The sequence below is a fragment of the Acyrthosiphon pisum genome, chromosome A2, assembly GCF_005508785.2.
Source record: "Acyrthosiphon pisum isolate AL4f chromosome A2, pea_aphid_22Mar2018_4r6ur, whole genome shotgun sequence".
In the NCBI taxonomy this organism is placed as follows: Eukaryota; Metazoa; Arthropoda; class Insecta; order Hemiptera; family Aphididae; genus Acyrthosiphon; species Acyrthosiphon pisum.
The window spans coordinates 84094630-84120865 of record NC_042495.1 but is presented as its reverse complement, the minus strand read 5'-3'; the positions used below and the strand labels follow the sequence as shown (position 1 = coordinate 84120865).

The following is a 26236-nucleotide window of genomic DNA, read 5'->3' as shown; positions in this document are numbered from 1 at the left end:
TTACCATAGGACACCTTTTATGTAATACAATTATCCCAATAATTTTAAAATACGGTTTTAGGTACATTTAAAAATCAAAATTCTAATAAATTTGTTTTTAAAGGAAAAATGGGAATGAGCATACTTAGTGAATACCACCCAGTATACGAGTTGCCTCTCGACATACTCCAAAGCTTATCGTAAACGAAAAATGTCTAGTATAAGTTGTCCTCCAATAAACAGGTAATAAAAGTGTAAATGGTTCCTAAACGAATAAACGATACAAGAATTGTAAATAATCTATGTAATATATTTATAGTTTTATTTATTTTAACCAATGTTTTTGTATTGACTAATAATTACAACATTATTTTTTTAATAGCTGTGGTGTTTTTTAAACTAAAAATGTATGTGCTTAATAGTTACATTATACTCAATAATTTTAGCATGTATTTCTATCTAGACTTGAAAAAAATACCACAATGTTTGTCATAATAAAATAGAAAAATGGATATCCATTTACCTCTAAGCCATTAAACGAACGTTTATAATTATTATTGTAATATTAAATTAATGTATATTAACTATTACAATAAATATACTTAACTTTAAGCTTTTTGTATGCACATATATTTATCTATATACACCGTACATTTTACATAGTATATTTTAGTGAAGTTCTTAATTCTATATGAAAAACATCTCATAAACGAAATTATGAAATACCTGTTCATTGAAGGCAACTATACTCAGTGGTGGATCCAGGGAGGGGGGCAGGCCAGACCTCTTCAACAGACTCCTCTTTTTCCTTAGAGAAATATTTTAAAGTGTGTAATGTAATAAATCATAATTAATTACACAATCTATTTATATATTCAACTATAATAAAATTAATAATATTCCTTTAATACCTAACCATTTCTTTCATATTTTTAGGAACATCGACTAGAACATTATAATGTGTATTGTGTTTATGGCTTAGAATTAATCTTTTTAGGACCCCCCCTCCCCAAAAAAAAAAAAATTAAAAAATTAAACCCCTGGATCCACCACCGAACTATAGTGTATATTAATCTTTTTATTTACCATAAGGATAGGAGGTAATTCGTGTATTTTTGGAGGCAACTAGTATGCACCGATTTTTACACCTAAATATACTATAATAAATGCAGAATCCACGGTCCTATAATTTCCAATAATTTGTTTTATACTTGGAAAACTTGATATTTTGAAGAACTTAAACTTGAACTTCCCTTCGGCCGGTCCCTTCGATTTCGAGTTACCCAAGTCTGAATATATATAGTAACAATTAAAATACAAAAAATATAGGCCACCTAGCAGCAGCCGTATTATAGTCATCCTATATTTTTTACTCGGCTAACGTCCTTGGAACATAAGAAGATCTATATGAAATGAGCGAATTTAAAATTTATATTTACGATATCGATATTATATGTGAGATGGGTCCTAGATTTGTGAGAATAGAGCTACGACTGCGCAGACCATATTTAACTTTTATTTTTTAATTAATATGTTATTTTTAAAAATAATTTTATACGATCTCGGGGTCACATTGTGCAATATACATCCATACAACAGACGTGTATATAGACGAGTTGTCGTTCAGTCGTCGCATAAATTGTAGAGGTACCTATACGCAAACGGGGAAAGAAAAAAAACATATATTATTATTTTCACGCGGATACGGAAAACTAGACTATACTTAAGGATTCAGGGAACGTACAACAATATAATGACTACAATAAAAACGCTTCACTGAGATAAGTATTTTCTTTCGTTTTTGTACCAAATAATATAAAACATATATAAACCTTTGTCTTCTCGCGCCCTTATTTTTGACTTCATCTAACCCACGTCGTTGGAAAACTTTTACCGAAAAATTAATTTATACGACTGTGTGGTTCCCGAAAGAACGTATGCGCGCAGTGTTCCTATATATATATATATATAACATATATAAATGTTTTTCTCTGTTTTTCTCTCCAACTCGGCTGCGGCGCGCTGTTTAACCTTTCTCCTTTTTCACGTGTGTGTTAACTCAAACATTGGCTTTCAAACCTCAAATCTCCTAGGACGAACAAAAACAATGAGCCGGGGTGACGGCGATAATAATAAATGTTGGCACGTCGAGGGAAAAAAATCCCTCTGTCACTTTGGCACCGTAATTTGATTGCTTGGCGGATTTTGAGCATCACACCCGCAGCCGCGGGGCTTAACGTTCGTTTCTTATATTTATTAAAAACTTGTACAGCGCAATGTTCGCGAGGTGGATCGACGATAACTATTCAAACAAAACGTAGAGACCCATTAACGATATAGTGACCTCGATTGACATTACACCGCCGTCCATATATAAGTTTCTTTATAAACTTTAGTGGCGTACTGCGGCAAGTATGATTATCGAACCACCCAATTTGTCTTGTGTTATACCTACGCACCTCTGAAGAAGCGAGTAATTAATATAGGTCACCGCGTGGTATGCCTGATTCTATTTGAAAGTTCACGATAAATCTTCGTCATAATATTCTACGACCAAGACTTTGAGTAACTGCAAAGCTTCTTAAAAATATAACACTTTTTGGAATTTGAGATATTTAATCCGAGCACTAGTCTTTTGATTGTTTTTAATGCAAAACACTCACTATGCAGGTTTTTCTGGATTATTTAAAACATTTATTCACGTTATTTAAATTAATTTTAGAAATTTGTAATGATTTTCAATATGTAAATAAACGAAACTCAATAATAAATAACACTCCATGTATAGGTATGTACGTATATTTCAAATGAGTAATCCCACTATGAGTATAAAACAATTATCAACACCTCGTTATATTTGCTTACATATGTACAAACTAAGTACTAAAAATGTAGTCTAGATTTACTCATTACCAAAGTGTTACATTTTACCCATGGGCTAGGTATGTGTAATACATTTTAATTTAATAATATTTTATGATTTGGTTCGGGAAAGTCTCGGAAATTTTTTTTTATCAACATGATAGATTTTTCTATCAACATTTTTCGATTTCTAATTACTGATAACGTACTATTGTGTGTTTAGTGTGGTAAAAATGTATTGTTTATTTATTTGTTTTACTTCAAAAACCCAACAAAATATTATCATAATTATTGTACTTTAAAAGTTCTAGAAATAAAAACTTAAGACTCATCAAACCATGCGCAATATTATGAGACTTGTTGTTGATGGATTACTTAAGTTGCTCAAACATGTTGTAAAAGTTATATTATATATAAATTAATACAATTAATATTATTAACTGTTTATTCGTTAAGTGATTAATTAATTGAACAAATTCAAAGTGTTCTTTCTTCCATTCATAAAAACACGTATAATCGTTTATGTAAAATACATATAAATCAGTATAAATATCATAAATATTATTCATTACACATCATATGTATACTATCAAAATATTCAGTATTCACGCACAAAATGAATAAATAATAATCGTACTAAACAAACAGTAACTACAACATCTTTGATAACAATTGTTTTAATGGTTCGCCTTTTTAAAACTCGTTATTGACAAGCAGCTAACAACGTCGTCATCAATACAAATGTTGTGATCGAAAGTTCCTTCTTCCAGGCACACACACACACACACTTACTTTATACCCGTAAATCTTTTTTACACTCAAAGTTCTATGCAAATATTTTATTTTATTTATCTTTTTTTTATGTCAGTTTACTGAAAACTAAGTAAGAACAATTTCAGACACCTGGATTTACGTGTCCGTCAGCCGCCATTAAGCTTTTATACGCGGTCGCGTTTTATCCCGAAACCGTTTTTTGTTTTTTGAATTTTCACTACTGATCACTAAGCTCTCGTTTTGTTGCTGTTATTATTATTATTCGGTTGTAATGACAAATTAGTTGAGTGGAAATGTTGGTGGCAAATCGGCGGCGATATGTTTATTTCTTTTATTTGTTTGAACTAAACCGCAGGTTTGATAGGACCCAATTACGTGCGTACAAGAAGCTGATTAGACAGCGTTACGAGCCCCATAGGATAATATATTATGGACGTCAAAATCGCCGAAATTAATAGAAAAAATCCCATGCCGTTTTCTCTTTGTGAAATTTTTTTTTTTACTGTAAGTACGTCAGGTGAATTTTCCAATAACAATTAATCTATTCCGTCGATCACGTCCGAAAACGTCGACTCTCGTCATCAATTTAGACGACTCGGATTCAATTGAGCGTTAGTCCACTACAATTATATATATATGCCGGAACACTACTGACATACATTTTTTCTCCTTCTCCTTCTACTTCTCCCTCTTCTTCTACTTCTTCTTCTTCTTCTTCTTCTTCTCATCTTCCTTCCGCCAACCGTTCTCGCCCTCCCTCAACCGTAATGTGTCAGATATACAACGCGCTACGACCGATTCGATTATTATATAAAAACTAAGAGGTCCGAGAAAAAGTGCGCGAGACATATACATTTAACATAGTCCCGCGAGCGCACTCCCGTCGTGCGGAAACAATCGGGTTTTATGTGCGACCAGCTGCAGCAGTCGTAGAGGCTGGGCGCAAAAAAATTACAGCTTATAGAATCTAATACTTAGGAGGAGAATACGGCGGCGAAAAACTGTTAAGTCGGGTGAAAATGGTTCCGGCCGATTTTCGCAAGCCGCGAACGGGGACGACCGTTAAAAGCCATGTTTAATGTCCCGACTGTTGCCAGTAATAATCCCATCGCTGGAGCCCGTCCAATTTCTCTCTGTATCAGTGCACTGGACACGGGCACACAGCGCACATCTAATAGTCGACTGCGAGGACCCACATAATAATTATTATTTACTTGTTAATTTTTTTCTTACGGTTTTCGTTTTCGAAAATCTATTACCACTTGTCTACTTGTTTCGTAGCGAGTGCGCCGTTTTCAGCGGCATTGCTAAATTTCTGTGCGTTGAATCGATCGAATTGTTTTATAAAGTCTTGAAAACTGTGCGTAATGCATAATATCAAACGCCTAGCTACGATTGAACACTGACGTGTAGTAATAGCGTATTTGTACAATCAACTCGAATAGACAAACACTTGTATAAAATTATTGACATATGAAACTCAACATCTGTGACTTTAAAACTCTAAACGATAAAATCAGAGACGTTTACCTACCTTATGTTTTCTTTTCAAATCCTATTCTGTTTCCAAAAATAAGAAATTGCATTAAAGATTCTGATTTTGATTTTAGTTTTTTTAAATATAATTTTATAGTTAAGGTTACGATTCTGGTTAAAACCACTATTAAACAGTTCCAATTTTTTTTCTTTACCTATAGCTTATCTATTCAATATTGTATACATTAATAAAATATAAATTAGTGTAGTTATATTATTGCATATTTTACAATATTAAATATAAATGGCAAATTAAATTTTAAGATTTGACCTCGAAAAATAAACGACTCTAAATAAAAAATAATATTAGTTTATCAAAGCCCCTTTCCCCGAAAATAGATCACGGAGGTAAAAACAAAATTAACAATCATTGAAAAACCCGATATTTTTAATTTGAATATAATATAATGTTATGTTCCGATTACTTGAAAATATTTTAATTAGACATCAGTCATAGATATTTCAAGAGTTTTTGGCTTTCAACAATTTATGTATTTTAACATACAGAATTTTTTTTCATATTTTATACTATTGTACCTACTATTTTACCCTGCGTAGCTTTTTCTTTGCAATATTATTTTCTGAGTGAAATAATTATTTATTTTACCTAAGTTATCTAATTTTGTTTGTTATATAATAATACGAATCGTGATAATCCTATTGGCTACACTAGTATATGATGAAAACAAAATTATTGTGTTTATAAATTGTGAAAAAATTATTTCTGAATCTATAATATGATTACATTATTTCTAAATATATTATATTATTTGTCTCGTTAAAACCAAATTTTGACATAATTTACAACGAAATGTATCTTTGTAAAGAAGGCAAATTATACACTAAATATATTTTAGTTTTTTCTGATATAACATGCGCATTTCTATGGTTAAAATAAACAGACAAATTTAAGAGAGAAAAGTCAATAAATCTGGCGATGAAATAAATAAAATAAAAAATATGACTTTTTTTATTTAAAATGTATTGTTGAAAACTGTACAACCATATAATAAATTATTAAGGGACTTCTGTGGTGAAAATAACTTTGATCGTGCAAGACATCATAACTACTTTTTTACTTTCAATTGGTTTTTCTGTAATCGTCTTACATTTTTCATGTTTTTTTTTTTCATTCGAAAAATCACCAAAAATTAAGTTAAAACTTAATAATTTCAAATTTGACATCTGAATTTATACTTCCCATTTCAAACAAGAATAATAAGTCAAAAATAATAATGTACCTACTTTGAAAAAGAACAACAAAAAAAGTTAATATATTGTTTTGTATTTAAATTTTAAAGTGATAGATATTATTTGTATTTCAAATAAACTCATTTAAATTTAAATAACAATATAGTGCTACACATAAATTACCTTTATTTGAATAAATAAAAATTATGTTTTAGTATTTTTCGTAGAAATATACATCAAGTACCTATATCCATTTTTCAGTTTGGATTTAAAAACCAATTTAATTATTATTTTTTTAGCGCCGTCGCTATGTTACTAGTTACTTATAATTTATAATTTATAATTATTCGTTTAAATATAACTAAACACACACAACCGTAAAATCTTAATAAAATCACTTTTATTCACTTACTGAATAAATTAATACCTACTGCACAATGATCGTAATATCGTAATGACATTTTTATTTCCTTCACCGAAGTTGAACGTATTATGTTTGCAATTGTCTACGACCGTTTGAAAACCGCATGGTTATCTGATGAGGATATTTAAAACGCGTGTACTTCGGTTAAAATCGATAAACTGCGTGTACCCCTCTTTTTTTTTTGTTTATGTCATCCAGTTAGGGAATACAAATTGAATTGTATCCCAAAAAGAATATAAAATAAAGCAATCTAGTTTTCGGAACTACGCACGTCGAGAAAGGACAAATAAGTCTGGAGAACTTTGCCATGAATTTCTTCGAGAATTTCAGCAGTAGTTTCAACCTTCATAACGTTGACAAAAAAAAAAAGAATTGGCCGATCGGGCGATTACAATGCTCTCCACGTTTTTCACTGATTTAAAACTTCGACCCGGGCAAATCCCAAAAAAGGTTTCCAAATTCAAAATATACCAGTCGTGTGGTGTCTATACATTTACGTAACAATATGATGTATCGGAGCACATGTATGTGCGTGTGGTGCGGTCGATAATATTAGGATGTCGTATTTAAGGCTCAGAGTAATATTTGGTACGAGTAAATTTCGCAAATCCATTTGGTTCCATAAAACTCAGTATACGGAAACACATAATATTATTATTGCTCATGTTGGTATGTAAATTTATCGCACATTGATGTTTTAAAAATATAAACTCGAGGTTAAAACACCGTAAAAGATAAAATCTGCGGAAAAAATCGCACGATAACTTCACAGAAATAACTATTATTATACGATATAACAATAATATGATATAACCTAGTTGTAGTAAAGTCATCTTGTTCTTTATTTTTACGATTGTCTTTATTTACTCATTTATGACTTGTGCTGTTTTAATTGAATGCGTTTAGGATAATAGCCAAACGATTGTATCGTAGATGCGCAATACGAGATTTGAGAAAACAAATTAAATCGAGTTCGGTTTAATTTATTTCACGAATTTATTTCGACTTTAAAACTCTCGGTGGTATTATACCGTAGAGTCCAATATTCTTCTTACGTCCAAATAAAAACCATATCATTATCATTCGTGGATACGTTTACTCACTGCTTTTATCTACCTCAAACGGAAAACGCCATCTCCGGCAGCTTTTAATGTCCGTTTTTTAAACGTTAGTGTTTTATTTTATTTTTTTTTAAGTTTTCCTTTTGGCCAAGCAAAGTAGCTCACATTTATACCGCGAAAACTTGCGATCCTACGCTCGGCAGTAAGATTCTAAGCCATCGTGACGGTTCTCCTACGCGTCGGAAAATAACTTATTCATGGTTATTCGTTTTTCTATCCGCTGTCCTGATAGGACATCGCAGGATCGTAAAATATGCGAAATTAAGTCACTTGCATACGGCATACCACACGTACGGGTAAATACTAAATATTTAATTATTATTAATCCTTTTAACGCCAAAACCTAAGCGCGCACGTGTATTCCGCGAAATCGAAATAACACACTAGCGCGGTGCACCCACCCCTAAATCCATCGCATTGTGGAGGGTATACCTATGTAATAAAGGTAAATACTGAGATGCGGCCTTGAGAGTTTGTAGGACCCTTGGGGCACGTGTCCGCTACCAGCGGTTTATGCAATCAAACGCGTGTTAACTGCTACTGCAAATAATAATACGATAATAATATTATGATGTGTCTATAATAATAATAAGTCGATGATGATTATGACGATAATGCACTAGAATTAATGTAGTCCCGAAGCCGTCCCAAAGTTTTTCAGTGCCAGAGGAAAATTAATCCATGGGCTCCTCAATCAACAGCTAAACACGATACTATAATAAAATAAATACCTACCTACATACTCACTGAGATTGGGCATTTACAATATTTCGGAAACCCGACCAAGGTCATTCAAATTCATGATTTCATTTAAGTCTCCACTCATCAGTATCAATTGAAGTAGTAACACACTGGCAAATATATCATTTCCGTACGAAACTAAACACTAAACAATGAATAAACAGTAACGAAAATATTGAACAATCAATATCGGTCGATGAGTAACAAGATAAGCAAACTAATAAGCAATAAATTAAGTCTGTTATACCATGTCGATACTTGCAGTAATGAATTTCTACGAAAAAAAATAGGATATTCTTATCACTGCTCTTCGTACTCCGGCACCGCAACAATAATAACATATAACAATGTATTATTATCATTTAAGATGACCAAAAACGTAACCTGTTTATAGTATGAATAATATAATTAGTAGTTTAAAATTACAGAGACAAATTTGAACCTATCACTAAAATTGCATAAGGAAAAATACTTTAAAAATGATAACTACACCAAGTAATTGTAATCATGATATTATAACTATTATTATCTGACTAACATTACGATTATTTTTTAAAACTACCTACCAATACAAGTCCATCTGGGAAATTTTTCAGGGGGCTCCTAGACATTTTCCTACAACGGTACCCGAGACAGATTGGTGTCCTACCCCCCTCTGAATGACACTGCGTCATAATATTATAATAATATCCGTTTTCGTGCGCTCTGTTACAGTTTGCCGCCTACTGGAGAGTGGCGTGCACGCGATATTCGGACCGTCCGACAGCCACTTGGCCAGTCACATAGTGTCCATCTGCGAGTCCGTCAGCATGCCTCTGCTGCTGACCATTGCCGACCGCGTGACGGACTTGAACAGACGGAACTTCGTCACGGACATGTTTCCGGCGCGCAATCACCTCGGACAGGCGTTCAGGGACCTTATCAATTTCCTGAACTGGACGAAAATCGCGATCGTGTACGACGACGAAGAAGGTAATGGAAACCGTAGTCTTATTATATCGTAGTGGTAGGGCGAGTGGGTGTGATGGACGTCGTCGATGGCGAATTGACTGCGCCCATGTTATTGCAATTTCACGTCAAAACGGCGCGAGCTGCGCGGAAGGGGTGTTTCGTTTCGATTGTTGTTCTTTATTAAAAACACCGTTTGATTAACGACCTGGTGAAAATGTCCGCTTCTGTACCGCCGCGTTCGATACGCTCCGGGGTGTTATTTTTCCAGAATAAAATCTAAACTGTCGATTAATGCGTTTATAGGTTTACTGCTGGTACAGAATCTAATGAAAATGTCAAAAACTGACTTTTACGTTCGACAAGTGGATCAGCACACGCATAGACAAGTGATGCGAGAAATTAAAGACAAACATATTTTCAACATCATCGTGGACGTTCACCCACGCAACATAAACGGATTTTTCAGATCCGTGAGTACTAATATTATGACTATTGACTATATACATTATAATATCGTTTTGATTTAAGCCTGCTGATTATGGAGATCTGAATAATATTACTCCAACCGGTATTTGTGATTTAACTGTTATGAAAAATAACTATATTTCTCTATGTTCTCGATTATTACTATTATTTCGTGCTGAAGATGAATCATGTAGGTTTAATCATATTCGTGGAAAATCCTATGTATATTCAGGGGGACTCATCGTTCCCGCCGTCTGCAGTACCGGTAGCTTTAAAGCAACCTATCGATTCCACCGACCACCATCTTACCTATGGTTATTCTGATTACTCCTTAATTTTATCGGATAATTGAAAAATATAGTTACATTTCATTCATATATTTAACGTCAAATGATACGTGTACAATATCGTATGCATTATATATATACCTAATTGTGTATTCGTGTGTACGACAATTGGTCCAAAATATTATTATTTAAAAATATATTAATAATAATTACTTAATGTATAATTTTTTACTTAAATATTCAACGATTTAAGTATTTTCTGCGTAATCGCTTGGTTTTCTTTCCAGTTGGTTGAAAAAAAAAGTGAGCTTTATAAAAATATAATAATGAAACCGTATTATTTGAATCTGTATATTACAATAACATTAATTAATAGCGTCTATGTTAATTTAAAAAGGTTAAGATTTGTAATTATTGTTCAGAAAGTTTTTATTTTTCTCCATACTTTCTTAGTCCTTTGAGTTGGAAATATTTTATGCAAGAAAAACAATAGCCAATCTCAAGTCTTCTAAACTTACAACTTGGAATTGGCGGAATCGATGGGTTAATTAACGACCACCATCCGCGGTGTAGGGTTCGATGAAATCCCATTCTCAAATGTTAAACTTGATACTAGCTTGTAAAAGTTTTACGGTGGAATAAGTACAATGGAATCAAAACTTAAATTTTTTACTATAGATGCTAAAAATCGAACTGGTACAACATATTTTTTACATAAAAAAGTTTATACATACAATATTATGCACTTGTAGTGACAAATTATTATTATTAAAAGTTATGATTGTACATTAGCACGAATAACATAAATAACTCGATGGTTCCATGATGCTTGGAATTTATTTTTCGATAATCATCTTATTCTGTTAATAATACGGTATAGTAGATAAAAAAACCTTACGAACGATTTAAAAATTAAGAACATTTATTTATCGTTCTAATGTCTTATAGTTAAACATTTAGTTCACAAATATAAATTTGAAAATATACATACTACTTATATCTATATATTTATACGTGGTTTTTATGATAAAATACAAAAACGTTTAGTTAATCATTCTCGATTTATTCTTGTTGCATGATAACAGCAAAATAATACTTCTTGTTTAACCATTTTTAAAAACGATTCAGTTCAGACTGTTCTTTACAGAGAATGTTTTGTTTAAAAGAGAAGACATGTTTATCTGATACGAAACAAAGAACTATAATAAATCTATCAATTGTTCAGACACTGTAATCATTGTTTGGTCGTTGCAGTAGAACACAAATACTTTACGTCTGTGTATTTCGAAATACGATTAAAACTATTCAAAACCGTTTATGAAATAAAAACTATTCGAAATATGTTCTGTTACATTATCATTCAAAGTAATGAATAACAAACATTTTCACTACGTTTATAATTCAGAACAGAATGTTTTGAATTAATGCCTATTGAGATTATTGTTTATTAATTTAATATTTATTATGATTCAGTTCTTACTCATAACACTGAAAATGCATTGTGATTAAATTAAAAATACATGTCGGTTATTTTTTATATAATAAATAATTATGAGTAGATTCAATGTTTCATCACGTTATAATTAAAAATAGTTTTGATTTGTTTTGAATAAATAGTAGAAAATAAATTTGTATTATAAATCATCATGCTAAATATCTAATGATAAGATTTGATCTCGACGTTTACCTCTCCGAATAAACGCGCAAAATGTGGTCGTTTGTTCAAATTAAATGGTTTAATAATTTTTGGTCATGTACATTGACGGTTCTCGTACATAATATACCATACAAATAATGTGTATGAAATGGATAAAAAAAAATCTCAGTGCCAATAGACCGTTTTTTACCGAAAATTCTAAGGATCAATGTAAATAGTTATAGTTATACGCGTACAATATCCAATACATTTTCAAATAAATATCATAATATTAACCCGAATACATGTTATTTACCACCTACGAATCGAAAGTTGTAGAGCTCGTGCAGTTTATTCAATAATATTCTCAAATCTTCATCAGAGTTTTTTTCTCGTCGTGTTGCGAACCAGCCAGGTACCTACCTACCATAATGTAAAGGCGTGTTATTATATTATTTAAACAGCTTCCGTACAATGCAAACAGTTACCAGCCATTCAAAATACGAATATTTTAGAGAGAATTAATTCTCCAAAGTATACAATTATACTATGTTCGTGTGTACACATAGTATGTACACACTGCATACACATTCTTATATTATGTTGTAGCCGTTTCAAAAATAAATTATACGCACGTGGTGTACGACAGCTTTTGTGTCGCAGTAACTTAATGTGCTGCTGGCAATATTTCAAAAGTAATTTTTCAAAACCAACTCATCGAAATGGACAAATTCAACCCCATCTCTTTTCATAACATTTTTTGGATTTATGATATTAATATTATAATTATTGGTCCCCGAGAGCCGTGAAGAAACATATATATTATATTGTTTCTATACAATATGTCATACAACCATAAGGCATTAATACAATTAAGATTAGCTGCCATAAAAAAATCTTCCATTGCAGTTTATTCGTATGTATAATAATATAATATCTAATACCTCTAGATACTTGTTAGGATTTTAACAACTTGAATTAGTACTTATCGAGTCCTGTTAAAAAATAAATGGATACGTTGTCTGATCTCTTTTCACAACAGGATTTTTTTATTTCAAGATATTATTATAATCAGGGCTAGGATTTATATGCAATAAAAAAATGTAAAATATGCATTTTATATACCAAAATATGCAAAAATATGCATTTAATTGTTTATAAGATAAACACTAAAATAAAGTTACAAAAAAAATATTTATTAATTATTAAAATACAACAATGATAGGCTGTTTGTCTTAAAATAATATAATTTAAATATAAAATAAAATAAAATAATTTAGAAATAAAATGTATAATTCACATTAACTACGTGCGTGTTACATGAAATAAAATTTATATTTGAAAAAAAAACCAAGTTTTTCGAAGTGTACTATAAAACATGCATTTTTTATTCTTATAATCGAAATATGCAATAATATGCATTTTATCCAAAATATGCAAAAACATGCAAAATAAAAATACCACCATTTATCTCATCATGAGGTGATTCGTGGTCATTACTGACAAAATCAATAATCAGAAGTAGCAAAAATAACATGCTGATGCATATAAATCCTAGCCCTGATTATAATTATACTCGATGAACGAATAAAAAATGTAGGTAAGTATACTATTTCTATACAACTATTGTCATACAGTTACATAATATAACACATTAAAACAATTCTCTCACAGAAAAACATCTTCCCTTGCTGTATATAAATATGTATTATAATGCACTTGGTACTTGTTGGGATTTTAACAACAAGAATTAGTACTTATTGGGTTAAAATAAGTACCTGCATGGACTAGTAGCTATAGCGTAGGAATATCATTTTTCTATCGTTAATTTCCTTTAGTATTTGAGAATTTTTAGAGATGTAGGTACTGCGTTTACATTACTCTTAAGTCTGGAGAGGGTTTTATTGGCAGAATGGAAAGCCTGAGTCGTGCGCTCAGTCTTAGCATTCAGAGTTACCTCGCTCACTCACGTGAATCAAATCGAAATTGTCCACTAGGAAATATAAAAGAGTAAAGGACAATAGAACATTTATCGTTCTCTATATGATAGGTCATAACTGATTGTTCCCTGTGGTTCTAAAAGACTACATATAGACGCAATCGGTAGGATAAAAAAAATAGTTTGCAAAACCAATAATACGTTTTGGAGACAATTTTATCTCATTTATTACAATAAATTATCACCAGCCGGATCAATGATAATTTATAGAAAACATAGTTTGTCCATGTGGCCATGGTAGTTATTATTGTTTGTTTACCATATATTTTACCGAACTAATGTTGTTGGGATTTTTTAATTTTTCTTGTTATTTGTACATTTACCGTGAGAATTATTGCACGTGTAAACTATTAATACACCAAAAATAACAAAATCAACTTATCAACACGATAAAATGTAAAACGATTTAATAATAAAGAAACACTCTAATCAGTGAGTAGAATAATTCCACTATAAATTATTTTTGCTAAAATTTGAATACTGTAGGTAGGTAGGTAAACGAGTTAACAGTCATTTTCGCGAGTTGTGTAAGATGGCCTTGGATCGTCAAAAACTCCTTGGAAATTAACTAAATTCATATGTAAATTTCACACGGCGACTGCCATTTTTACATTTTGAACATTAAGCTACGATTTAACCAGCAACTGCTCGTTCAAAAATATTTTTTGTTACGCGATTTTGTTATCAATAATATGTTCATATAAAATAATAACGTCAAACTTATTGACCTGAGAATAAACTTTACGAAATAATAATATCCGTTTTTGGTAAATGAATATTATTTTTTTTCTAACGCTTATTACCAACAAAGCATATCAGCCGAGTGAAAACTTGTTGTGCCATAATGTCTACTGCGGGGTTATGCGCTTAAAACAAAAATAAAAAACTTTCTTTGTCCGCGGAAAACTCGTTTTGGCGTTTTTCTGCGTTTCCTGTGTAACTTTTGATATTAACCGTTTTCCCCCTATCGCGTCGAACTGTAATGCACCCAAATATTGCTGTACGTCGAAAAAACTTCAGTAACTCTGCCGTTGAATATAGGTAGGTAGGTATATTGACGGCTTTTAATTAAAAACTCAAAGTCACTGACTGAAGCGAACGAACTGATTATTATTATTATTATTATTATTATTATTATTATTATTAAGCTGCGCAGTTGCGGGATAACACTTCTATACCACCTAATACATTGGTCTGTAGCGGTTTATGGTATAAACCGTTCAAAATCCATTTATCAGTACGTAGGTATATCGATGAATCGTACAAATGTCCTTTTATGCGAATGCTCTTTGAAACCGAAAACAGAAGGCGTATGAAACTACTCGTATGCTGCTCTGTACGATCAATTATTATTTATAATAATTTGTGATTTTTTAATTCGGTGTCGAGTTGTGAATATAATGTTCGTGACTTACTGCGGCTGTCAGCAGAAGGGTAGAAATAGCGTTAAGTATGCGTGCAGTGCAACTACAGACTATACCGAGGGACGTCAGTTGAAAACATTTTAATTCCCTAGAATAAATAATATAACAGTAAAAACTAATTATTAACAAACAAATTAATTTTTACTTTCAACACTATCAAATATATATTGCATACCACCATGTGTCACAGGTGTTAAAATTGTCATCAAATCTGAAAGTAATACAAAATTAACGGTTTAATTAATCCACATACGCTTTTAGTCGGTGGAAAATAAATCATGTTATCCGTCACCATGTAGGTACGCACCATCGCATTGACATGAACGTTCGTAAATAATTAATTATTATGTATGACCTGGGTGCAAAAAACAAGTTATTTTAATATTTGCACACTATCCACGCAACTATGTTAAAACGTTATGTTTAAGGCTATCCAAGCTCCTAACCGTATCATAGTATTATGTAGAGAGTACACGAGTCCATAATAATTTTCGTGAACTCGTTATTGTAATTCATTTTAAAGCAACAAAACAGACGAATTTAGGTTAGGTTAGGTTCATACAATTGTTTGGTTATTTTATTAGGTTGATATTTATTACTTTAATTATTCACTTATAATATTAATTACCAATGGCTTGGCTGACATTTCTATCTGAGTTTTCTTCAATCTCTCCGTGTAATATTTGTAAAATATCAGAAAAATTTGTAATAACTGCGTTACAGATTTTGTATCTGCATACCCGACGTGTATCTGACATATGGTCATATGGATCATGGTTCTATTCTTCATGCCTAACTCCTTTTGAACTTCTTCCAACTTCTGATTCTTTGAATGAAATGCAAAATAAACGTATATAGATTCTAATAGGTACAAATTTCTTGCATCCTAATTAAATGTATAAAATAATAATTGTTAATTTTAAAAATCCTAACTTTTTAATAACATAATAAAAATTGACAACAACTAAGTTTAATTTATATGCCATGCATGTGTGTAAATGGTTGTGGGGAACTTCTTTTTTATTTTTGCTTGCACTCCCCCCAAATGACCAGACAGGACACAATTCCATCATGACGTGATTGAGCAATGACATGGGAGTCTGCTATCTTAGATTGCTGTATAAAATTTAAAATCATTGTGGTGAGAAAGTCTGCATCAAGCACCTTTTAGATACTTCTAAGAATCCTAAAAATCTTTCATGTATTTCAAGATCTTTAGCCTATCTTAAACATACAGACATCTGCTCACCTTTGAAACTCCTAAATAAAATAAAATCTATATTAATTAAGCACTTTATATTTTTACAATTTAGTACTGTAATAGGTAGGTATGTACATGAGTCATTAGTGAAACTTATAATAGTCTTACTTATTACCTAGCTTCATCACACATCAAAGCAAAAAATCCATTTGCTTGTACTTCAAGAATTATTTTGTCTCAAACCATTTGAGTACAAACATTTAAAATTTAGTTTTGAATTGACCTACAGGCTGAATAATTATTTGTACAATCATATTTTTTGGCAAATTGATAATCAAATTTTTTTAATAAGTGACAAGCCTCGTTGAAATTAATTCTTGTAAACATATGATATCGTTCGATATAGTTGTCTGTTATCGATAGAAAAAAAAAATTTTCGAAATTCACAATATTTATGTTATGTAAATATTTTGTCATTAACAAAATAGTGAAATACCAATATTTGACAACTTGCTCCACAAATTTTAACTTTCAGTATTAATCAATAATTATTATTATTGTGATTGAAATTAATTCAGTTATCGTCTACTTTTGTCAAAAATTCTACTGAAGGGGTAGAGTGGATAAGTGCGGGTCCATGTGTCTTGCACTGCTAAATTTAATAACTTTAAACCATGTCAGGACCACTAAAATGTCCACGTCTAAAAATTGTTTCGGTGAAGAATTGTCAACATAGGCGCATTTATTATTAGCAAGTGTAAGGGTTCAATCTATAGACATTTATTTGTAACTCTCAAAATTTAGTTTTCAAGGTACAGGTATTTATAATTTTGTAAAATTTCATTGAATTACAATGTGTATTAGTGTATTAGACGCCCAATATTAAATTGTTATCTATCCTACCTTTCATTTTATTTTTTTTTTTTTTTTAATAAAATTTACCAAAAATATGTAGGGTTTTGAATTTCAAACTTGTTTTTCTGAAAGAAAAAATGAGATACATCTGTTTTTTCCAAACCGACGATTATACATACGATGCACGCTTGTTTATATTCTGATACAAATATACAATATAATAACGATTTTCTGAAAGACAATAAAATAACAACTAACTATTATAATACATAAGATAATATTATTAAGGAAAGATTAAAGAAAAAACTTTTCGTTCTGCGTTTTGAGGGATCCAATTAAAACAGTCTCAATACGCGTAACGATTTTACTATATAATTGTAAGACACGAGTACACAATTAAGAAGAGAATAATAGGTAAAATTTTAGCGATAAAACTTTACGTTAAATATTATTTGATTTTCGCATTGACTTAGGGAACATAAAAATTTATTTGGTCAGAATATTCAGGCATTTACTAAAGTTGAGAAATGAGCATAAAGTACTAAAATAACAAGTATAATGTCTAAACATTTACGATTGAAATCTAAAGGTGATAAGCTAACAGTATTGTTAATCAATTATTACTCAACCAGTTAATGTCGTTTTAATTTTGTCTACAATATTCCACATACAATATAATAATAATATGTAATAAACTAATAAATAACAATCATCTACCAGCTTTAAGATGTATTTTAGATTCTGAGAAGAGCTTTAAATGTATTGATTGTACAATGATGTGTATTTTTATGTTCTCATCTCTACATTTTTCTCGTTAATTTATTATAAATGTTAGAACAATCACAAAAATACTAAATTTAAAATGTCTATGAGTGTTTACTTATGTTTTATTTGAAATGTTTTGCCGGCGTTATCGTATTACTGTATTAGTATAACTTTATTTTATACATTTAAACTTTGAGTCAGGAGGCCGTATTATATACTATATAACTTTTATCGGGGTGATCCGTTTAACGTAAAACATTCGTTATTTCAGAGAGCACTGACGTTTTTTTAAATATTTCTTTTATATAATTTTAAGTCGTCAAAAAACAATTGTTTTTGAAAAAAATCATATTTTTACTATATTGTTTATTGTTATATTTTTTAAAGTTTTCACTCTTTTCAATAACAACTACATTTTTAATTTCACACAATATTATTCGGAGTATTTTGATCTATAAAAATCTCATTTCGGACAAGCAGTTTATAAGTTATATGTATTTAAGATTTTATAAGCCAAGTAAATCATGATAACGATAAAAAATAACTTTTACACAAATTTTGATTTTTAACGACTTCAATTATGTAAAAAAATATTTTCAAAAACGTTAATAGTTTTTTAGATGATGAGTGTCTGACGTTATATAATTATATGTACTATATTCATAATTAATTCGAATCGACTTACCTACCATGCTTTATTGGAAATGATAGCGTGAATCGTGTTTGACAATATAATATGTAAATAATAATTGAAATGATCATCGAATTAAAAAATATTGAATAAACAGTATAAGACAATTTTCAAAAAAAAAAATGTGTACCAGTTGCAAAAGGTTATTCATGGGTTGACATTGCATATAATATGTAATCTAAATAACCATACATTATTTCTATTAGCCCAGTTAAATAATTATCTTCTGTAATTGCCAAATAAATTTCAAACAACTTAAATGTGGGTGGAATTCTAGCGAGCAGCGGTTGTCAACACACAGTATTTGTGATTTATTCCACGACACATTTTCCACGACTACTGCAAAACAACAGACATAACTCCGACCTCTTCTCTCTAAAGAAAATAATAATTAATTGGTCAGACGACTCCAGTAGATATATAGGTCCGTATTATGGTGCGCACTACTGCAGTGACGTAGAAATAAACAAAGTTGCACGTTCAATTATCAAAAGCACTATACACTCTAACCTTAATAAAACTTAAACAATACACTTTTTTTTCCAACATAATAGGATGAAAACATAGATTCTTCGTGATGTTAGTTGTGTGCATAGAGTATTTTACTAAAATTTTACTATTTTCAATTATTTGCATGCATAAAAATACAGCATTAGTAGTATTCATATATTTTGTTGGATAAAAATATATTTCAGTTAGTAAATATTGAACCTAACCAGAAGGTTAATCGAAAAATTTACACTTTTACAAATATTTCAATTTAAAAATGTTTTTAAATACCAAAATGAAATATTTCCCTCATGAATTCACACAAAATTATCGATCAAAAATGTCTCAAACTATTACAATTAAATACTATAATATGTTATAACTGTAAAAAAAAAATCTAGTTTTGGAAAAAGTTCTTGATACGAACGGTGTTTTGCAATATGTTTGTTAGTAGACCATTGAATTCCAAACGTCGATGTGAATTGGTATTTATTTTCTATTCACCCGTATTCGACGAACTTTTTGAATTTTATTAAGTATTTACATTTTTAAGATCTAAAGAATAAATTTACAACAAATATTTGCTTGTACCAGCTTCTTAGACTTCTATATTGTTATATTGTACTTGGACATTAATTAAATAAATGAGATTAATATTTATTGTCCTCGATGTCCTTAATATTGTTTCATATTATAGACAACAATTGAAGGTAAGTTATTAACAAATTATAAATAGGTAGGTAAAAAAAAAAAAGAAAACCCCACTGTACATATTATGTGTATTCAAATATACCTATCATTACTATCAGAGTTCATAATAATACCTTAGAAAAAACACGTAAAGCACGATAATATGAAAACAACGCTCTGTAGGTTCAATCCGAAGAGATTTTCAAACAAGGATTTACGTGACATTTATTTTTTTTTGTTTTTAAATTGCTGTAGTAAAAGGAAAAATTAGTTTTTTTAATTTTTAATTCATTCATTATTTTTTTTTTTTTTGTATGATTACCATTTGTTTCTCGGGCAAATGAGATAAAATCATGCATCAATTATTCGTCGTGCTTATGATTTTGAATAAAGAAATTATATCTTAAAATAATTAATATGAGAGCTGAATGTATGTTTGTAGCTTACTTAGATACTCAAAAACTACTTAACCGTATTTGAGAAAATTTCAAATAGTTCTTGGAGTTATCGAGAAAATGTAGAGAGTAATGGCATATTAATACAAAATCAAATATGCCAAAGTCTAATATTGTCCATCTCAGTCGAGTTAGTTCACAAAGCGAAGTACACAGACGCAAATTTGTCCGTGTATACTGAGGTACATTAAATCCAAGACACACCTGTAAAGCACTATATTGTATAATTTTTCATTTTTTCACGAGTGAAGTAGTAGTTAATAACTTTTGTTTTAAAGACATGTTCGAAATTTAAATCTAATTAAATAATATAAATAATTATTATTTTAAAGATACTTAAACAAACAATTTGTCATGAACACAAAACTAAACACACGATACGCATAACACGACTAATCAATTCGTACTAAATAAGTGACTAGACTTTTGTTGGAGATTAAGATAAGCTCTATCTATTAAACGATAAACATACGATACGATAAACTTATTTATAAAATTATCAGCCACAATAATATATGAACTCTTATGTTAGTTTATATAACAAATCTAATGAATAATTTTCATTATTTACAATATTTTTAGTTTTAATAGTAAACATTTTCAGAATACGGTATTTCTATATATTTAAGTCAATATATCTCAAGAACAGTAGAAGCTATTAAAAACTTGTTAATAGATAATTTATAGACAATTTTGTTTTATTTAAAACATATTATATAAATGATTTCGATTTACTCAACGGTTTGCGAAATATTTAAAAAAATATAAAGAATTCTCATAAATATTCAAAACTTGAATTAATTCAAACTTTAGGTTCAATTCGGCACGGGTTAACCTAGTTTGATTGCCTCAATATTTTTCGTAATTCATTTTTATATGCATACACACATTTTTAGGGGGTGAGCCAAAAAAAATATTAAATTTGAAAATTAAGGAACACCCTACTAGTTATACAGCTAAAAACCGATGATGGTTCGAAATTCATTTACTCAAAAAGAACCCAACCATTTTCAATAAAAGTTATATCAATAGAATCCTTAAGGCTTGCAGGGTGTTTAATGTTTATAGCTTACTTTTTAAACTCCTGTAGGTACTAGCTAAAGGGTAGCTCACACATGATTTTACTTCAGCTTACGAAAAAAGACGAAAGAGATGCTTATCCAAATAGTTTCCATTAATTCCATCGGGATCGTTACATATTATATTACTATTATAATTAAAAGAAATATGGCATATACACTTTTTATAAATATATTTATTAAATTAAATACAACTTTGGCCCGAGCAACGTCGGATGGGACAGCTAATTATGTATATGTTAATGGCATTCGTGTTTCAAGATAAAATGAGTGCAGATCGGTTATACCAATATGTGAAGCTACAAATTAGAAATGTATATTACACATAAATTATGCGTACAGTAATATTTTAGTACAACGACTATCATAATAATATGAACATAAACGGTCATACTAAAAATGTCTGAACAAGAACAATTCGTACCCTATAAGCATAAGCGTAGCTAGTGGGGGGAGGGCTTATTCCTCCCGGTGTGAATATCATCCCCCCAGAATTATTTGTATCTCATTTAGATAATAGTTTTTTTTTTATTATTATTAATTGTTTTTGCAGCCCAATAACATCATTCCAGATCAGTAGATCATCCCCGAGCAAGGTCAACAGAACAATTATAATATTAACATAATATCAATTTTGCGTACCATAAACTATGTGATTCAAATACAGTGTGAGTCGCCATAGCACTCGTAAGTCGTAGCTGGCCATTATCATGGTCCTATTATCCTTATAGTACACAAAGTTAAATAACTCAAAAACTACTCTTTCGAATTTTGATTGATATTTTCAGAAAAACTATCCGATAAATAACTAACAGTAAAATAAAGGAGATACTTATGTGAAAAACAAAATTTTGTGTCGCCACAGAACACTCCTTAAGTAGTATACAAAAAAAATTGGGAGAACTTAAAAAATTGGTCTTTGAATATATAATATTTAAAAAATCCAAATATCAAAGTTGGAATAATTTCGTCGTTATAGAAAAACAATGGGGGGGGGACGTGCTGAATCGCCTTGTATTTGCGCAATAAGCTTGTATACCACACGATGATAATACCAGCACAATAATAATAATAACTATTATTTTGGTCCTTGTCGTCGTATACTTTCCACGCGCGGAGCCGGAGCGGACCGCCGCCGTCGGCCTTCGGGCGTAAATAATCGCGATAATGAACGTCTCCGTTAATGCGCTTTGTGGCTCTGCAGTGTTGTGCTGTTGCTCGCCATAATTGCTGTGAAGAGAATACGCGACATTTGTCGATTACAGCCGAACACGCGTACTCGGGAAATCTCTGAGGATCATCGAAGGGCCTCGTAAATCGCCGATGTCGGGTTCGCGTGTGTGTTTTATCGGCGCCCGCAACGTGGAGAAAAAAAAGATTTATTTTCGGTTTTCGTTTCGCCGCGTGCCAAGTATTTCGATTTTTTTTTTCACGCGAACGTGTCGTCTAAACAAAAGGGCTGTTGTAGGTACACACGTTCGCGTTGTTTGTGTGTTGTGTGTGTGTGTGTGTGTGTGTGTGTGTGTGTGTGTGTGTGTGTGTGTGTGTGTGTGTGTGTGTGTGTGTGTGTGTGTGTGTGTGTGTGTGTGCGCCTGTGTGTGTTTGTATGCATATTATACAACAACACGAAAAATATAATATTATACATATTATACGGGGTGATCCATTTAACGTGAGACACTATCGTTATATTTACAGAAAACACTAAGGTTTCTTGAAAAAATGTCATTTACATAATATTAAGTCGCTTCAAAACAACATTTTTTGGAATATCATTCCAAGTAATTCGAACTACACAAATCAAATTTCGAACAAGTACTTTATTACCCCTATAAGTGTTTTAAAAAATAGCTATGAGTGGAATAGAGGACCAACTTTTTGCGGGGTAGCACTCCATTCATATCATCTTAACTTTGAATACTTATAACTCATAAACTACTCATCCAAAATTCGTCCAAGTACTCCAAAATATTTTGCTGTGGAATAAAGAATTAAAAATGCTCAAAATATTTGTGGTTTAAAAATTTAAAAAATTTAAAAAAATCTGTATCGATAAAATAATAGCAAACAATATTATACATATCTTGAAATGATGCAAGACAAATATTTTCAAAAACGTTTATAGCTTTTGAAATAATGAACGCGTTTTACGTTAAACGGAACACCCGGTATAGTGGAGCCCCGGCCTTAGAACGACAACGATAAGCAGAAGCTGTGGGGATCCACGGGCGCAGTGCATTGTATGTATACCTACATAGGCCCGCACGACCTTTCTGCCTTCGCCGGGCAGAGAATACAGCCTTCTTCCGCCCTCGGGTGACGATAATAACCGTTACTGTCGGTGTGTGTACTTATGTGTATAACTCCCGCTGCTTCGAAGAGCACGTGTGGGGTCGTCCTCCTGCAGGAGCTACAACATATAGTTATGCACCGAGCGACTATACGGTCTTCGTACAGTGTATAGTCTTCTTAGTCGCAGTCGCCATCGTCGCATCGTCGTTGCGATTGCTGAGAGATATACAGAGAGAGAAAGAGGTGCACACGAGGTAGAGGCGAGTGAGGGGGGGTGAAACAGCGGGAGAGAGTGGGATAGACAAAAGTACAAGCAGTATATCACGTTTTATTGTTATTGTACTTTGTCCGTCCTTTCCTGACCTTATATATGTTTATCGGCGATTACACGGCGCCGCTACTCCATAATTCCTCGAGTTCGACGTATTCGGTCCCCCAAACTTCTCGTCGCGCATACGCTCCAGCACTATTATCGCCCATAGTTGTACAGCAGCGTGTGTATAATATTGTGTTATTATATAGCGCCGATACAATATATTAATATTAAATTATACGCCGGTACCGCCGCCGCCAAGGTGTGTTATCGTAATATTATTCCTAAGACATGAATTAATAATATTACATTATTATACGACAGTATGAACATATTCACCGGTGGTCGCTGATGTTCGGTGTGATTGCGTGATGTTCGTCATATATTTATTGGATCCAGGACATGTATAATCTCCTTGGACAAAATATCCCCAAAATAAAACGAAATCTCCACACTTTTTATTTATTATATATTTATTTAAGTGTAATTTCGGTAACTTAATTCAATTATAGATTAGACGTAAACACACATACAAATATACAATGGTAAAATATATCATTTTATTTCATTCATTGAACTGCTACCGATCGATTTACAATATATTATGATCGCTTTACGGTGAAGATCTGAAATCGATTGCATGGAATCTAATTTATGGTTGAAAAATAAACTATACACACCACCAAAGTCTCAATGAACCTATTGATTGACTTTTATTGAAAATAATCCTGTAGTTTTTGTGTCTCTTAAGCATATTAACTTCGAATAAACTAACATATATGTTTAGCTGTACCCAACTTCGTCCCTAAAAAAAAATAAAAAAATATCAGGTGTATCTTGGTTTTAGTGTATCTCAAAGTTCACGAGTAAATCGGCATCGGTGTACAATGTACATACCTCGATTTGTGAAATAATTCAACTGAGATGGACAGTTTGCCAGTGGCGGACTTGGTATAAATCGAACGTGGTTCAAATTACAACTTTCGAAACTTTCTTGATAACTCTATGAAATATTTAATAATAATAACAATATTATTTAATAATAATTTCTTTACGCTTTAACAAGCAATTAACTTTACTTAAAATATAATTTTCCGTGTAATATTGAATTAGATTTTTATATTGGATAACGAGTAATTATTTCAGTGAAAAAAAAGGATAAGCGTAGCTTAATATTATACTTGTTTATTACGTTTCACTTAAAAAGTTAAACATTTTAGTCCGTCTTTTATTCAGAAATAATAAACATTATTATTATTTTTGTATTAAAGCATCAAACAAAAGTGAAATAAGTGAAATGGTCGATTGTCTCATTTTACAATATTTTTTTTTAATCAATCAAATGAAATACAAAATATACTGCACAGAAAGTGCCATATAATTTCCTTGAATTTCTACGATAACATAATAATATTATTATCGTTACGGTTAAAAAACGAAAAACTGAAAATGTAAAAAAAAAAACGTTTGCATGATCATTTTTTTGAAAATATTTCTTTTTCATAATTTTAAGTCGTTACTATATAACATTTTTGATAAAAATGATATTTTTTACCCTTTTTTATAGTTATAATTTTTTTTTTTTACTCTTTTGAATGATTTATTTCAAAATTCTCAGTAGAATATTATTCAATCTATAAAAATAAAATTACGGACAAGTAGTTTATTAGTTATAAATATTTAAAGCTGTGTAGTGGACCAACATTTTTTAGGGTACCCCATGAACCACTCCACTCTGCTCATCAAAACTTTAAATACTTTAAATACTCTCATAAACTAGTTATTCAAAATTCATCAAAGAACTCTGAAAAATATTCTGCTTTTGAATAAGGAATTAAATATGCATTTTTTCGTTAAAAAAAAATTCAAAACTAAAAAATTGATAATGATAATGATATGAAATAGTAGGTTGGTTATAATATAATTTTTTAGAAAAATGTTGTTTTCAGTGACTTATAGAGTTCTGTAAGCAAAATATTAACAAACACGTCAATTGTTTTTGAAATAATAAAAGTC

At 30.8% G+C, this 26236-nt stretch overlaps 1 protein-coding gene across 3 annotated transcripts in view; it reads left to right on the top strand.

Moving 5' to 3' along the window:
- The window catches only part of LOC100165056 (glutamate receptor ionotropic, kainate 2-like), a 229842-nt gene that overhangs the window by 162128 nt on the left and 41478 nt on the right, over window positions 1-26236 (top strand). For all 3 annotated transcript variants that reach the window (XM_016806829.2, XM_029490475.1, XM_029490474.1), the window contains exons 3-4: window positions 9343-9600; window positions 9883-10049. In XM_016806829.2, coding sequence (XP_016662318.1) covers window positions 9343-9600; window positions 9883-10049 — 425 coding nt within the window. The remainder of the gene's footprint in view (window positions 1-9342; window positions 9601-9882; window positions 10050-26236) is intronic.